This window comes from Neodiprion virginianus, chromosome 3 (genome assembly GCF_021901495.1).
Source record: "Neodiprion virginianus isolate iyNeoVirg1 chromosome 3, iyNeoVirg1.1, whole genome shotgun sequence".
NCBI classification, from domain to species: Eukaryota; Metazoa; Arthropoda; class Insecta; order Hymenoptera; family Diprionidae; genus Neodiprion; species Neodiprion virginianus.
This window is the reverse complement of record NC_060879.1, coordinates 39,563,521-39,577,835: the sequence shown is the minus strand read 5'-3', so window position 1 is coordinate 39,577,835 and position 14,315 is coordinate 39,563,521. Positions and strand designations below refer to the sequence as shown.

Sequence of the window (14,315 nt, the reverse complement as noted above, 5' to 3'; positions counted from 1 at the left end):
TGAATCTCATCTGCATCGCATCATTGCCACAAAATCATGCATTCTTATAAATCCTTTCCTGTCGTGATCCAATTCTTTGAAAGCGCCTTTCAGAATCACTGGCGGTATTTTCAAATTCACCTCCTCTGCGGCGGTCAACAGATCGTCGAAAATTAGGTAACCCTTAGCTGAAACATGTTGCAATATTGAAAGCTTAAGGGCCGTCAAATTTTGGGGTTTCAATGGTTCCGAATATAAATTTGCGAACGCTCACAATTCCCATCGAGGCAGGTGAAGAAGTAGTCAAAATCGAGAAAATTTTCAGAAGAATCGATTTTCCTCCTGACCGAATTTTGGAATTTTTGGAAGGTGATTAAATTTCCGTTATTTGAAGTATCGGCCAACATCTGCTTGATATCCCACTTTGAAAAATGTGCGTTATAATTGAAATACGTCGATTTTAATTGACGCGGTTGTCCTGAAATCTCACTTTATCCGGACAAAATCCAAACATCGCGGTCATCGCAATCTTGTATTGATGCTTCGTTAAGAATTTCTTACCCTCGACATCGGCGTAGGCGAAAGCCTGTAAAAATGGTCAATTTTTTCGATCAGTTTACGCGTGTTCCAAAAGTACGAACCCTTCATTATTCCAAAATTTTTAGTAAATTCACAGCGTATTAAATATTGCAAAGTAAATTTCTGCCTTCGCGTATAAAAGTAAACGATTCCTTTCCTGTAGAATTTAATACGGGCAAAAGTTAGGATCGGGCCGACTTAGAATTCCGTCTCCGTCTCGCCGACAACGCGGATGTCACACCTGCAGAACTTACAACTTGCGAACAATTTGCATAGGTAAACATTGCAGGAAGTCTCGGAGGAAAGTGCAGAGTAACACCGAGTGGTGAGTGAGTTTGTGGCGTTCTCACCTTGCGTCCGCGGTCCATCAAACAAAGGGGCTGACTGATCCTTGACCGTTAACCCCGAAAGCTCTAAGTCAAATTGTGCGGAAACTTTGCCGTGTAACTTTCGCTTCCTCGGGCAAACAATTCTACCGTAACGTACATATCTTCCTAACAAATGACTCGTCGTTAACTGCATTGTTCTTGTTTCTTTGCCGAGCGTCGTTTATACCTATGTCAGAGAGCCGGGAAACCCTCCCCTACTTACGACACGCTATCATCGAGTCGTACAATTGTGAATTATGTTTTATAATAATTTTACTACGAGATAGTCCCGAGTAGATAGTCTTGGGCAAACTATTACATTGGTAAGGGTACGAAGATCCTTTTTAAAAATACAAATATAGACAAACAAATGGGGTTATACAAGAAAAAGCTTTTGGATTATCGACGTTTTACTTTGAATTATTTCGAAATCGTTATAAATCTGGCGGATTTTATTGAGGAAGCTATTATTGAAGGATCTATTGCCATTTTTTTTTTTTTTTCATAATAATCAATATCGGTATAATACTTACTGTAAAAATTAAGTATTTAGCGATTTCGACATGATAAAGAAAAAGTGAGTCATTGAATTTTTCTGTGGAAAAAATCTCAACAAAATGAGACATCGTAGAGTGGAATCGAACGAATCTACTAGGTTTTTAACTATTTCGAACTCATTTGAAATGAAACATCGATATCTAAGCCATTGTTTACAATTCCATTATTTCGCAACGTTATGTTTTTAAAAAGATTTTCTTAAATTACAAATAAAATATTTTGATCAATACTCCAGTCGCAATCAGATTAATATGAAAAAGTAATCGATTCCGGCCAACTAATCTCCTTAATTTCTCACACCACGTGTGAATCACTAATTGACCGACAAAATTTGCTGAAAAAAGATTAGAAATCGGTCGCTCTTAGGTCACAAAATTAGCACTAAACGGTGAAAGAAACTCAAAAATTAAGTATTCCTAGTCAGTGGAAACTTTTCTAAGTACGATTGGAATATGTTTTGCTACAGGGAAGAAAATATTTTAGTCTCCATTTTTTTTTGTTTTTTTTTTTTTTTTTTGCAATCTATACGATTATTAAACTGATGTTTTTTTTAAACTCGACTATTGGCAAAATCGGATTTCTTTTTCACGGTTTCCGCCCTTCTTTCCGGCAGGACATTCACTTTTCCTTCAATCCGATTATCACATTTTTTCCCATTTCCTCATCGCTTATGCTTTAGCAGTCGTGTATGCAATACTATATTGAAACGAGATTCGTCGTTCATGTGAGCGAAGCCGGCGTTTTACGAGAGTGTTGGACGGATTAAATACCAGGTTTATCCGTTTAGAGTGCATTACAAGAGGGGTCCGAAGTGTTTTCTAGGGTAGCCTTGCCTACGTTATACGCGAGACGTTTTCCTCCGAGGTTACACGGTGCGGATTCTTTATCCGAATGCAGGAGGAGGCAATTAAAAAACGAGGTGTAAATTAGCCAGCCTTGCAGCTCATTAGTTTTCATCGCCTTATAATGAAGACATAGTCGGCGTGAATGCCTCGTTCAATTCCCCGCGTCATTCTCAATGCGAATATGTATATATATATACATATATACCATTCGGGAACGAAACGATATTGTTTGCCGAATGAATACGCGAAACCGAGGAAATTTACGTACCTACTTAACTCTGTGCAATACGGATGTGTATTCATTACCCCCGCATTTGCGATTCTCAACTTCGCACTGTGCACGTACGCGTCTGGATAAGCTGCATTCGTACAAAATATACACGTGTCGCTTCATTTTTGAAATGTTTTTTTTTTCTTTCTAAAGAACGTGATCATCCCAATTGGCTCATGAAGACTTGTGTCACTATTCGAGTGTTAACGAGCTATTTCATCCCTAGCGATGAATTTTTCTTCTCCCCTTCAATCGGGTGAATATCGAACTAGTTTTTTAAATTTATCTAAACATATGAATTGATTGTCTCTTATGGAAATTCTCTAAAATTCATCTTTTGATCAGCACATTTTATAGCTACAGACAATTATGATCCGTGGATGTAAAAATTGAGGAAGGAAAATTTTAAACAAATTGAAGATACGTAGGTGTAGATTTTTTGTGTAACTTCAGGTACGACGTATGAAGTATGCGTACATGCTTATACACTACTTGAAAAAATATAATCAAGAGTAGCGGAGGAAATTCTGCGGTAATTGCAACGCGTGTAACGGATATAAGTTGGAAAATACAGGGGAGAGTGAACGACGTGCACACCTTTCATTCGTTCGAAGTCAGTGTAAACAGAGAGAAGAAGGAAATCGAGGAGGAAGAACGAAGGGGAGGCAGAGAAAAGAAGTGAAAAATTTCCGACGAGTTTAGTCAAACGCGAACTGGCGTTTGTAATTATAAGTTTTGTAATTACATTACGATAATCCAACACCGCTGCACCAGCACCAGCAACAAAATACCACCTTGCGCGAGGAGCTGAAGCTTACAGCTCGTGCGGAGGGTAGTCATTAATTACTCGGTAAAAACGTATCAATTATTATTTTAATGACGTCTTACAGGCGTCTCTGTATTTATGTATACACTTTACAGGGATAAATTTCATTAATTTTTAACGATTTCTTTCCCGTCTCCTCTTTTATTTGGTTAATTTGTCTCGACGAAATCGTTTCGCCGTCCTTCTGCCTGTACTTTACAGAAAGGTTTACTACGTGATACTTCTTGTGCGTTATGTATCTCGTACAAGTCCATATCTACATCTGAATATGTTCTCATGCGCATAAATCTGCACACGCCAAGTCTGTAATTACGATTGTATATTATATACAGACACAATTATTCTTTTACTTACGCGCATCCTGCAAAGCCGAAGGATGCACCCACGTTTGAGGAAAGGTGCTAATTGATACGATCTCGTCTGCGAACAAGCGGATGATTGATTGTACACACTTTGCTCCTTCGGCGGTTTCGAGAACACGTCCAGATATACGAGGTATTCATATATGGACGTAAATCATTATTTCCAAGTACCAACTGACTTCGAACGATTATATGTCCTATTTCTAGTACGACGAGAACAGTGAAATTCACGTTCGTGATTACTGAATTATCAGGCAGTCTGGTCTTCGTATTATAAAGTATTTAGGACGGATAATTTACGTTGTATAATTATTTAAGAATAGATGCGTTACACGGAATGCGGCTGCAGTTATATCGTTTGCCATATCAGATCTTGTCATTACTCGTCGTTAGTTAATCATTTTCAAACATTTTGCACCAACTAGAATAATCGACTTCAGTTAGAACGTACAGCTTCCAAAACAATCGGGGTTTCGTAGCTTGAAAAGCTAATTTTTCACCAGGTCTAATCGAGTAAATTTTGTCCTTATTGGAGAAGTTTTCAATTCCGGAGAGAATCGCTTCGAGATCCAAATGGAATGGCTCAGTGCGGAAGCGGCCAAAAGTGAAGTCAACTCACAGTTCGGGATGTCCGCTGAGTATCTTCGTAGAACAAAACGGGGTAATTAAGGGTGAGAAATAAGCATAAATTTGTAATCCGTGTGGGTTTGACAAATCGACGACAAATGAACAGCTGCTACCATTTAGCGGTCACGGGTTGCATGCGAGGCGCATACCTCATTAAAATCGACTTCTCTTACCGCCGCGCAGATGCTGGATGCTGGATGCTGGATGCTGGATGCTGGATGCTGGATGGCCGAGCTCCTATTCCGAGTCTCTCGTTGTCGTAATTCGGAAAAAGACCCCTTCGAAAATTACCCTGCAGCTTGAAATAAATCTCCCCCTGTTGGCTGTACGCCTCCAAGATTCCCTCATCCGACTTTCCGCCCTCGGCAGCTACGCGTCTGGCGTTTTCTTGCCCTAGGTCGCCGATGCGCGGTACTCCGCTCATAATTCAAATCTTTTTATACACCCATCCGAAGAGTTGCGTACAGGCCTTTAAGGATAACCCGGAGTCGGACATTATGTCACATCGTGATACAGAATATGAGTTACGTCGCCGCAGCGATACACGGGATTAGTCGAGTCATAACTCCTCTTTTTTATACATCTTCTCCTGAGACCGTTTCTCACTTTTATTCCTTTTATTAGGGTCGTTATACACTTGAAAACGGGCGCAGCGGCTGCTCTCTAGAGCTAGACAAATAAGTTATTAGCTCCCTATTAGTCGGACAATTCCTGCCCCCTTACCTAAACCAATATTATTCGCCCTTCGAGAGGGTTGAGGCATCGTTATTTATTTCCAAATTTTGGTAGGGTGAGTCCTTCCTTTTTTCCTGATCCGTTCTCTCCGCGAGAAGATATATTGCACGCGTCCGATATCCCGAATTGTCCTTCGGCTTGGGCAAAGGATAAAAAATAAATATGCTCCGCGTGTAATTTCGATTTTCAATCTGTAAACTAACCTGTTCGAATCATATTTCTGTAGCATTGTAATGCCACAAAAGTCTAATCTTTACCATCTTCCAAATTCTGGGAGCAGACTACAGAGTCAGTGGAATTCAAATGGCGAAGTATTCGTATAATATGTATAAGTAAAGCAAACGGGCGCCGATGATCGTTGTGCGGAATGAGCAGCAGCAGCACCAGCAGCGTATTACCGAGGTTGCGAGTTAAGGGTAAGGAACGTGAACATCGGCAGCTTCAAAGGGCGGTAACCTTATACTCATACTTATTGCTTTTGGTGTATTAATAACATAAATATTTGAGTAAGCCGTGCCCGGCGAGGAGGAGGAGGGGGAGAAGGAGGAGGAGGAGGAAGAGGAGGAGGAGGAAGGACGCTAGGCTGGAGAACGCAGACCGTCCTTTATTCGGTCTTTCCTTCCTTCTCCGACTTCTTCAACTCTTGCTGTGCAGTGTGCTAAGAATATTTTTTACGTTCCACGCTCCGTTACGATACGTGTACTAAACTACCTCGAGGTTCTGGTAACAACCCGGTCACGCGTCTCCGTATTTCACACATACGCCGTCCTGCAGCTGTAAAAAATTTTACGCCTCCATGGGGGGCCCTCGGAAATCGAGCGAGTACGATACAGATGTAAAATAAATTTTTGACAAAGGAAATATTTTTCCCCGATCCTCCGTGAGAATTTAAACATCGGCGATGGTCTGGGTAAAATTTCGCTGCACCCTCTTTGATGCTTCAACGAATAATACCGTTTAATTGTCGACTGCAAAACGACCTAATTGCAGTAAGTAATTATGTTTCAGAAGTAGGTTCCAAGGATCACGCCAGGCTTGACCTGGATTCGTACTCGCGGGGAAAGAGAGATCAAAGAGGTACGTTTTTGTCCTTGATGGATTCAAGAGGGAACCGTAACCCATCTTGACAAAAACATAAGTACTCACGCATACACGTATACAGTTCAACTTTAAAAGTAAGTTTTTCACAATGCACAAAGAAGTGTGAATCGGATCCAGGTCAGCTGCGGATAACTCGACTCGTATCGCAAATAAAAAAAAAGAAACAAAAGAACACGAAAACATAGCCTAACATTTGTAGAATGTTCGATAAATGAACTCAAACGTTGGTACGTAAACAACATGGCGGCCGTTGTCGACTCACTTGCGATTTTATATCGGCCTAAAAATCTTTTTCGACCGTGTCCAAGCATCGAGTGCCACATCACACCGAAGAGCGCGATGGCAAGAATGGCTTGGACATAGTTTCACCTTTGTCGATAGCTCAAAAACGTATAATTCATTCTTAAAATCAAATCATGACGGTGCGGCGGCTTGACGTAGCCGCACATGTTCCGCGAGTCTACGTTTCTCTTCGTAAAATGTGCGCCAGACAGTCGACATCCCGTTTTTTCATACGTGACTTATACATACAGTGTATACACGTGATTTAGGTTTCATACTCTTTTTTCAACTTCAAGCTGTATTTATTCCGACGTCGGGTTATTTTTCTTTCTCTCCGTTGTCCGAGGTCTTTCAGCCGCTCGTCTTCTTCAACAAAAGTGGCTAATTTCACGTGTCACCGATTCTGCACCCTTAACCCTTGACCCTCGAACCTTTCACTCCTCAATTGACACATTGATCGTGCCAACGTTATCTGTACTTGATATATTTTGTTGACAAGGAATGAATCCGTTCATAAAAATTACCAGTTCGGATGTCATGGTACCCGAGATTTCGCAGGATTCACTGTAAGAGTAAACACGAAGGTGTTCATACACATGCAAGAGAAATGGTGAGTCTGTTGCAGCAAGTCAGTTGGTCGTCGGACGATCTAAATTTATAATTTTTGTATGGATTCAAGTATCGACGAATCCTGTTTGGGGATATTAGACGTAAAATAAACCGTGGCCGACTCAACGATACCTCACGAATAAAGATAAGTCCTCAGTTTCATTGAATTCATTCCGACGTCAAAGAATTCTCCTGTATACATATATTGCGCTGTATTTAACATTTGGAAATGTGATTATTAGTTTCTAAGTAATCGTTTGCGTGTGCGTGAAGTGGATGAATGAATGACGGTAATTTTCTAGACGATGACGAACTATAAGTTTCGTCATCAATTATCGTTGAACAAAGTTACTTCCAAATAAATAACGATCTGAGAGTAAGATGAATTATGTTTAATTTTTTTATGCGCATTACTTAAGCACATGAATAAGTTCATCACGTATAGTGAATCGACAATCGTATGGAGATATGAGGCGAGGACCGAAAGGACGCTCTCTCGAATTCACAGTCGGATGAACGGCTGACCTAATAAGAGGGCCGAATCTCTTATTCCTGCTACTCCATACATGTTATACCCCATCAAAGCTAAAACCCGCGTTCACGGTCGACGAACGGTGTTCGTTTCCGCTCGGTAGTTACCTGTATCCCAAGGGAAAGGTGAAAGCCTCGGGACGGCCACCCTTCTTCGGGACCTTGGTCCTCAAATCCCCCTCTACGCGAACTGCGAAGTTATAAGGAGAGGCGGATGGATAGAACGATCCATAGATACCCGTATCAGTATTTTTATGGATGAACAATCATCGGTTTGTAATTAAAACTTCATATAATATTCACTTTATAGGTGTAGTAAATTTTCCCGCGTTTGTCACTAGCAGGTAGAATTGAGTATCGTACACGTATATGTATAAGGTGTGCAGTCTACCTACAATCCATGCAGCACAATCGTTTCTTTTCCCTGTAGTAGAAAATAAAAGGAGACGGATCAAAAGAATAAACATAAATAAACCGTTACGAAAAAGAAGATTAAAACTCTGATGCCATTCTTGGAGAGATTAAAAATTCCGATGTACCTACCTTGCTGCTCGGCGTTCGTGCGCTACGTATCGACGCTAGAATTATTTTCTTTGGATTATACATCAAGAAGTATGTTTACAAAACGTGAACGTGTTTCAGACTGTCCTCGCAATCCTCGAGTATCGAAATAATTCAATCGAAAGAAAATGGAGTTGCACATACCTTGGATCCAAGCAGATTGAGAAGAACCAAGTAAAGAATATGCCGTAGTGCCGTTCCAAAGTGGAGACAAACCGTACACAGATTGGGAATGCGATCAGTTGACGATGGTAAGCGAAGGTGACATGCGCCAGGATGAGGACTGTACTCAGAGGACGAAACTGGAGCAATTCCAGATGTAATGGTAGAGTAGATCACAGTTTACGCGGATGGGAGGAAAGGCGACTTTGAGCCGGAGTGGATTATGCCTCGAGGCATTTCCGTCGGCGGTGTAATTTCAACCGCAAAGGAATTAATTTGCGAAACGAATGCGGTATAAGGTGTACGACATGTTGCAGTACGTGTACCGCGTGTCGTGATGTCGTGTCGGTGGTCGTGTTGTTGCACTTATATACATGTAGACCGCGACGGCAAGCAAAACACCGGAGTAATATTCTAATGCGTTGGAGATGATGCCGTGCGGAATAAAATGTGAACGAGTAATAATAAGGCGGATGATATGGGGAGGGCGAGGACGAGGACGAGGAAGCGCGGAAGGCGCCGGAGCTGGTGTCGGAGTCATTTCACTAATTCACCGGAACCTCCCGCGGCACGAAGGTTATACAACCTGGTGCAGGGATGAGAGACGGGGTCTCGTTTCTCGAAAGGAAACTCGAGCCAATCGCTGCAGTCGTTGCACCCTCGAACTGCACCGAGCTTTTGGAAGAAACAAAAGAGCGACGTGTACGTGATACTGGAACGGTGGCTGCTTCACCAACACCTGGAGGACAGACAACGGAGAACTGCTCTTTTTCTACCCCTGCGACGCACCCTGCACATTCGATTATTCCTCGGTCGGACCTTTTCCACAGTGAAACTATGTCAACCTTGCTAGAGTTGCCGGATAGCCGGGACTTGATTTACGTTACTGTAATACGACAGGAAAAAGCGCACGGTGTGGAGATTCCAGGATTGTCAGTGTGCACTGTCTTTCCCAGAATTGTCTGGCACGCTTCGCTGCGTATCAGACTGCGATTTTACACGTTTCTCCACGTTGCGCAAGGTTCTACTTTCTCTATTCTTGCATTCCGAAATTCCAATTCCTATTGGGTGCAGGGTATTAGCCATTTTTTTCAACCTCAAGGGTTATAAGAGATTCTGCTACTAGTGAAATTCTGTTTCTTCAAAATCAACTGCAAAACACATCACTAAATAAGTTTGAATGATTTCTGAACCAGTTTACACCACTTAATGATGCACCGAAATGACTTGAGACGACAAATTGTTGAAAAGGTCGGGGAATGATGGAGTTTTTGATTTGAATGACCCCATGCTGTGTCTTTGAGGACTCGATGAGTGCCCAAGTCCTTTGTTGTACAATTTAGGATTAATTTTTTAATACCTCAAATTAGGAGTAACAAACTAGTGACTTGAATATTGCCTGGTGAAATTAAGACGCAAGAAATATTCTTGATCAATCGGTAAAAAATTCTTCACCCTTTCTCCCAGTGCCTGAGCGCAGCTGCAACCCGTGAGCACCATGGAACGGTTTAAAGAACGTTCTCCTCAAATAATGGGTTGGGTATTCCGGATAAGTTCTGGTTTGGATGGTTTTGGTGTTCGGCTCTGGAAGTGGGGTTTGTTTTCGTGGTTTGGAGAGCTTCGAGAGCCGTGTCTTCTGGTATACCCAAAAGATTTCTCTTGCTCTCAGGGTTTCCGCGCTGTCGGTCTTCCGTGTTTATACGGATTACGGAACGAGCCGGCGACACATCTGTAAATACAACTCGTAAATACGTTACTCGACACCTGGAACACGTCGCAGTTTCCTAGGCTTTGGAAAGCCGATCAATCCTTCGATTGTCTCTGGAAGAAGCATTAAGAAATATAACCAGTTCAATAATATTGAGATGACGAATCATGGAACCAGAATTAATCTACGATTGTAAAGCTAATAAAAAAAGGAGAGGAGTCTGCTGTTCATTTGTAAAAATTAAAAGCCGGCTTTATGTCGTTGAGAAAATTGTAATAAAATTCGCAGATTTGTAATTGACTTGGCAGCCATGGGATATTGTATAACTGCACTGCTTCAAAGTGTTTAGTTAGTGGATTCGAATTGAGTTGAATACAGTGAAACCGGTGGTAGAATAATCATGCATCCCTGATTCTACAAGGCAGGATTTTTTCTTGTACAAGCGAAATCGAGCGCCTCGTCATGAAGTGGTTAAAAACTGAACTCTTCGTTTCAGTGATAACTGTATAATGACATTACGCTTTAATATTGAATAATTTTATCGTAGTAGCAAAGTTTTTTCTTTTGTTTACACTTTTCGTAGTTCAGTATATCTTTCGTTTATTAAAGTCAAAATATTTCTACTACAGCAGGTACGCAAGGTTGGTTTTGGATACGGATTCCCATAATCACACTTACCGACACTTAGCAAAGACGCAAACCTTTTTCTAGAATGTCCCGATTGTGATTCGGTTGAATTTTCGAAAAAGGTTTGCGACTTGGCTAAGAGTCGGTAAGTGTCGGTAAACGAATCCGCATCGACAACCGTTTTCATAAAATTGGACATGACGTTCAAACGTGCTTACTTTTTTCTGTTAAAAATGCCACGTGAGGCGGAAGCAGGCTTCTCGCGAGGATCATCGCGCGCGTTGCACAAGTTCAACGTGCAAAATGTGTGCAAATGTGGTGTGTGTACCTAGGTACTTACGCACACGCGTAATCACGGGGGAAACTTGGCTAGGTCTGTATATTCCGTGACGGAGTTTCGCATACGCGCCGGGTTGTCGCCAAGTGGATGAGTGCAGCCGACCCAAGTGGCGTCGTCGACCGTCGGAGACCGTCGAGGTCCATCAGCAGTGGAATAAAGCTAGGCGGCCGCACGCGTTGCGTTGACGTTTCAAAAAATGTGTGCGAAAAAAATATAGCCGTATCGCTGCAATGCAGCACTTCAATTAAAATTATTGCTACACGCGGCTACATCCGAGCATATCGAGGTTCGCGAACGTATTTCCTCGAGTATTACGATCATGGATATAATAATTTGCAACTCTGTGCAAATTACAATGAACGCGCAATTTTTCTTCGAAGTTATTTTTTCGGTATGAGGGGAATAATTGTGCATGAAAAAAATTAATCGCCAGCTGCAGAGTTGAAACACTTTACAGCGCGTAAGATTAATAAGTATTTTCTGTACCGACTTGCGGCGTTTTTTACAAACACTTATCTCGTATTTCTCTATTCTATCCGCTTTAAGTATTCGTTGGAGTAAGTTCGTGTCCCTTGTATCTGTGCGTTTGGTGGTAGCCAGGGAAACAGAATTGCTCTTTTTTATTCTCTTAGTTTTTTACCACCTCCCAACGGTACAATTAGAGGGAAAAAAGAATGATAAGATACAACTGAGTTCTGCAATGTATGAGTTGTCAGTTACTGAAATTCAAACGATTTTTCGTCAAGACCATATAAATACATTTTCTGTTATACTCAAGTCACATGCGCCAGTAATAATATCCTAATTTCCAGCAAAAAACTGAAATTCACAATCATTTATGAAAAATGATCAAAATTTGAGAGGCAATCAGAAATACGTGAAAAGCTGAATATATTTTCGGTTGTACAGTGACAAAAAGTCTGTGTTACCACATTAAATACAGTTATTACAAGCGATTCGTAGTATGCTCTATGAAAGTTGTATTCTGGTGAAATTTGCCAATTTTATCGTAAGTTTCAGTTAATTATAACATAATTTGCATAAAGTGATCTCGGAGTTTACCATTCAGAGTAAAATGATAGATGCATGAACAGCATCCACTGCAGTGTAACAATTAAACGTGATTAATGATCAGAGCTATCAGGTGTAACAGAGTCGAATAAAGCTTGTGAATTCCGGTCCGCTATTTACTCATTTCCTCATACATTGGTACGCCTTATTGCAGTTTGACGGCTGACTGACCGTTCTACCGAACCCCACAATTTGCTTAACCTAATTAGGGAACCCTGACAGGAATCTTTGACCGATCGACTCCGTGCTCGGCCAATTGGAAGTTACACGTGTTTTCGGGAAAGCGTCTCGTACCCCGGAGCTTACACGCGTGTTCGAACCCCGCGGGTGAAACTGGAGACCATCCAGGGCGTGCTCCACTCGGAGGTCTTACAAGTGTCAAAGATCACTGAACACGTCAAGGATCCCAAGGATCCCCCGGCGTACAATGAGCCAACGTCCTTGGTCCCCAGTTTCGCCATATTTCTAATTAACCGTCGGACTTTGGCTGCCGGACGAAATTCGAGGCAATTTTCAACGAAAATGTAACCTGAAGTCCGCCGCTGCGGTGAGGTTACTTCGACCGATTGCCGCTTTTGCGGCAAAACGTTTTACCATCACCATTGCAAAGTTTCAATCGAGTCTCCGCTATTTTATAAATTTCAAAAAATACACTGTCCGTGTTGTGACAAAAATTGTTCCGTGTGCCACATATTTTCTACTCTACGTCGCTTTGAAGTCTCAGAACATATTTTCCGTTTTAGAAAATTGATGGTTATGGCACAAGTATTTTGAGCTTAACCGAAGAGTTTTGAAATTATTAATCAAACGTCATATTTACGCAGCATGTTCAGATTCACGCATTTTCCGGTATTAAATACTGCCGGTAGTAGGTATTACACGTTGATAATTTCATGCGAAAGCTGTACGCATCTGACGATCTCCGACCCATTTGCTGGCACGAGAATTAACGTAAACAAAGTTGCGATCGTAATTAAATGTCAGAGATATCTCATCGTTTCATCTTCATAAATAATTATGGGTATAATCCTACACACGGTATAATATGTATATTTCAAATCAAGGGCTGTTTTCTCGTGATCTAGAGTATGATGTAAACCAAGGATTTCACCACAAATTGAATGCGTCTACCAATATCAGGTCCAACTCAAGTCGATCGTTCAAACTATTCAATGAATATTTCAGGGCCTGTTATTACTTCGTCTGTACGTAGGCGACTGTTGACCGCGGGGAATATATGATTCGATCCGAAAGTTATTTTACCCTGGGAATATACGCGTGTATAACTACAGAAACTGACTTCTCGAACTCCCAGTTTTAGTGAGTTATACTCCGAACCGCGATGGATAATTTTTAATTTACGGTTTGATCACCTCTGTTTACTTTTATTTGCCCCATAACTCACCTACAAGAATCGGTTTTATTCCGTGCAACGATACTGATTGTGAAATTGTTTCTGCTAACGAGAAGTGACATTTCTTTCTGTATTGGAATAATTCAAGCGCGGTGAAGAAATTAAAGAGCTTTTAGGTGGACGCGAAGAGTGCGAAAGCCGTGATTTTTATCTTTCTTCGTTATAACCTTGTATGTATAACTTGACTTGACTTTGGGCGAAAGCTTTGCTTTCTCTCGTGAAGAGTCGTTTAACGTCGTTACGGTGGCACATTAAAACATTACTTTGGGTACTTTGCCATAAAGCTTAACGTCTATACGCGCAAGAGCGTCAGACGTTTTCTTGCCTCGAGATACGGACAACCGCCTCACTTGTCCTCTTAACTTCTGTTCTAAGCCCAGTAACAAAGCAGCAAACGTTATTTTTCTCATTTTTGCTCTCTGCTTGCTGCACGAATGCGGATAACCGCCGAGTCACGAGGCTCATCAAGTTTAAAAACAAGCAAAACACGAATAAAAACGAGTCGGGTCAACTCGCGGTTTCTGTTATACCGAGTTGCAAGGATGAAGGAAAGCAAAATGGCCTGAAAAATTCACCGAGAAAAGGATAAGGAAAAAAAAAAAAACGAGAAGCAAATTTCAAATTACTCGAGTTATCATGTCGGGCAGAGACGACGAGAGGCCGGAGAGTGGATCAACCGCAAGATGCTCGGCAGGTTGCACGGACGACAGAATGGAGGAGCTGAGGGCAGAAATTTTGCGACTCGAGGAACGGAGCGAG

At 41.5% G+C, this 14,315-nt stretch overlaps 1 protein-coding gene across 1 annotated transcript; it reads right to left on the bottom strand.

Moving 5' to 3' along the window:
• Positions 1-6: 6 nt before the first annotated feature.
• LOC124299663 (uncharacterized) lies at positions 7-12,603 on the bottom strand. Its single transcript, XM_046752933.1, has 4 exons — positions 12,484-12,603; positions 470-565; positions 254-401; positions 7-167 (listed from the first exon to the last, which is right to left on the bottom strand). The coding sequence occupies exons 1-4, from the start codon at positions 12,601-12,603 to the stop codon at positions 7-9; spliced, it is 525 nt and encodes a 174-aa protein (XP_046608889.1).
• Positions 12,604-14,315: the final 1,712 nt, after the last annotated feature.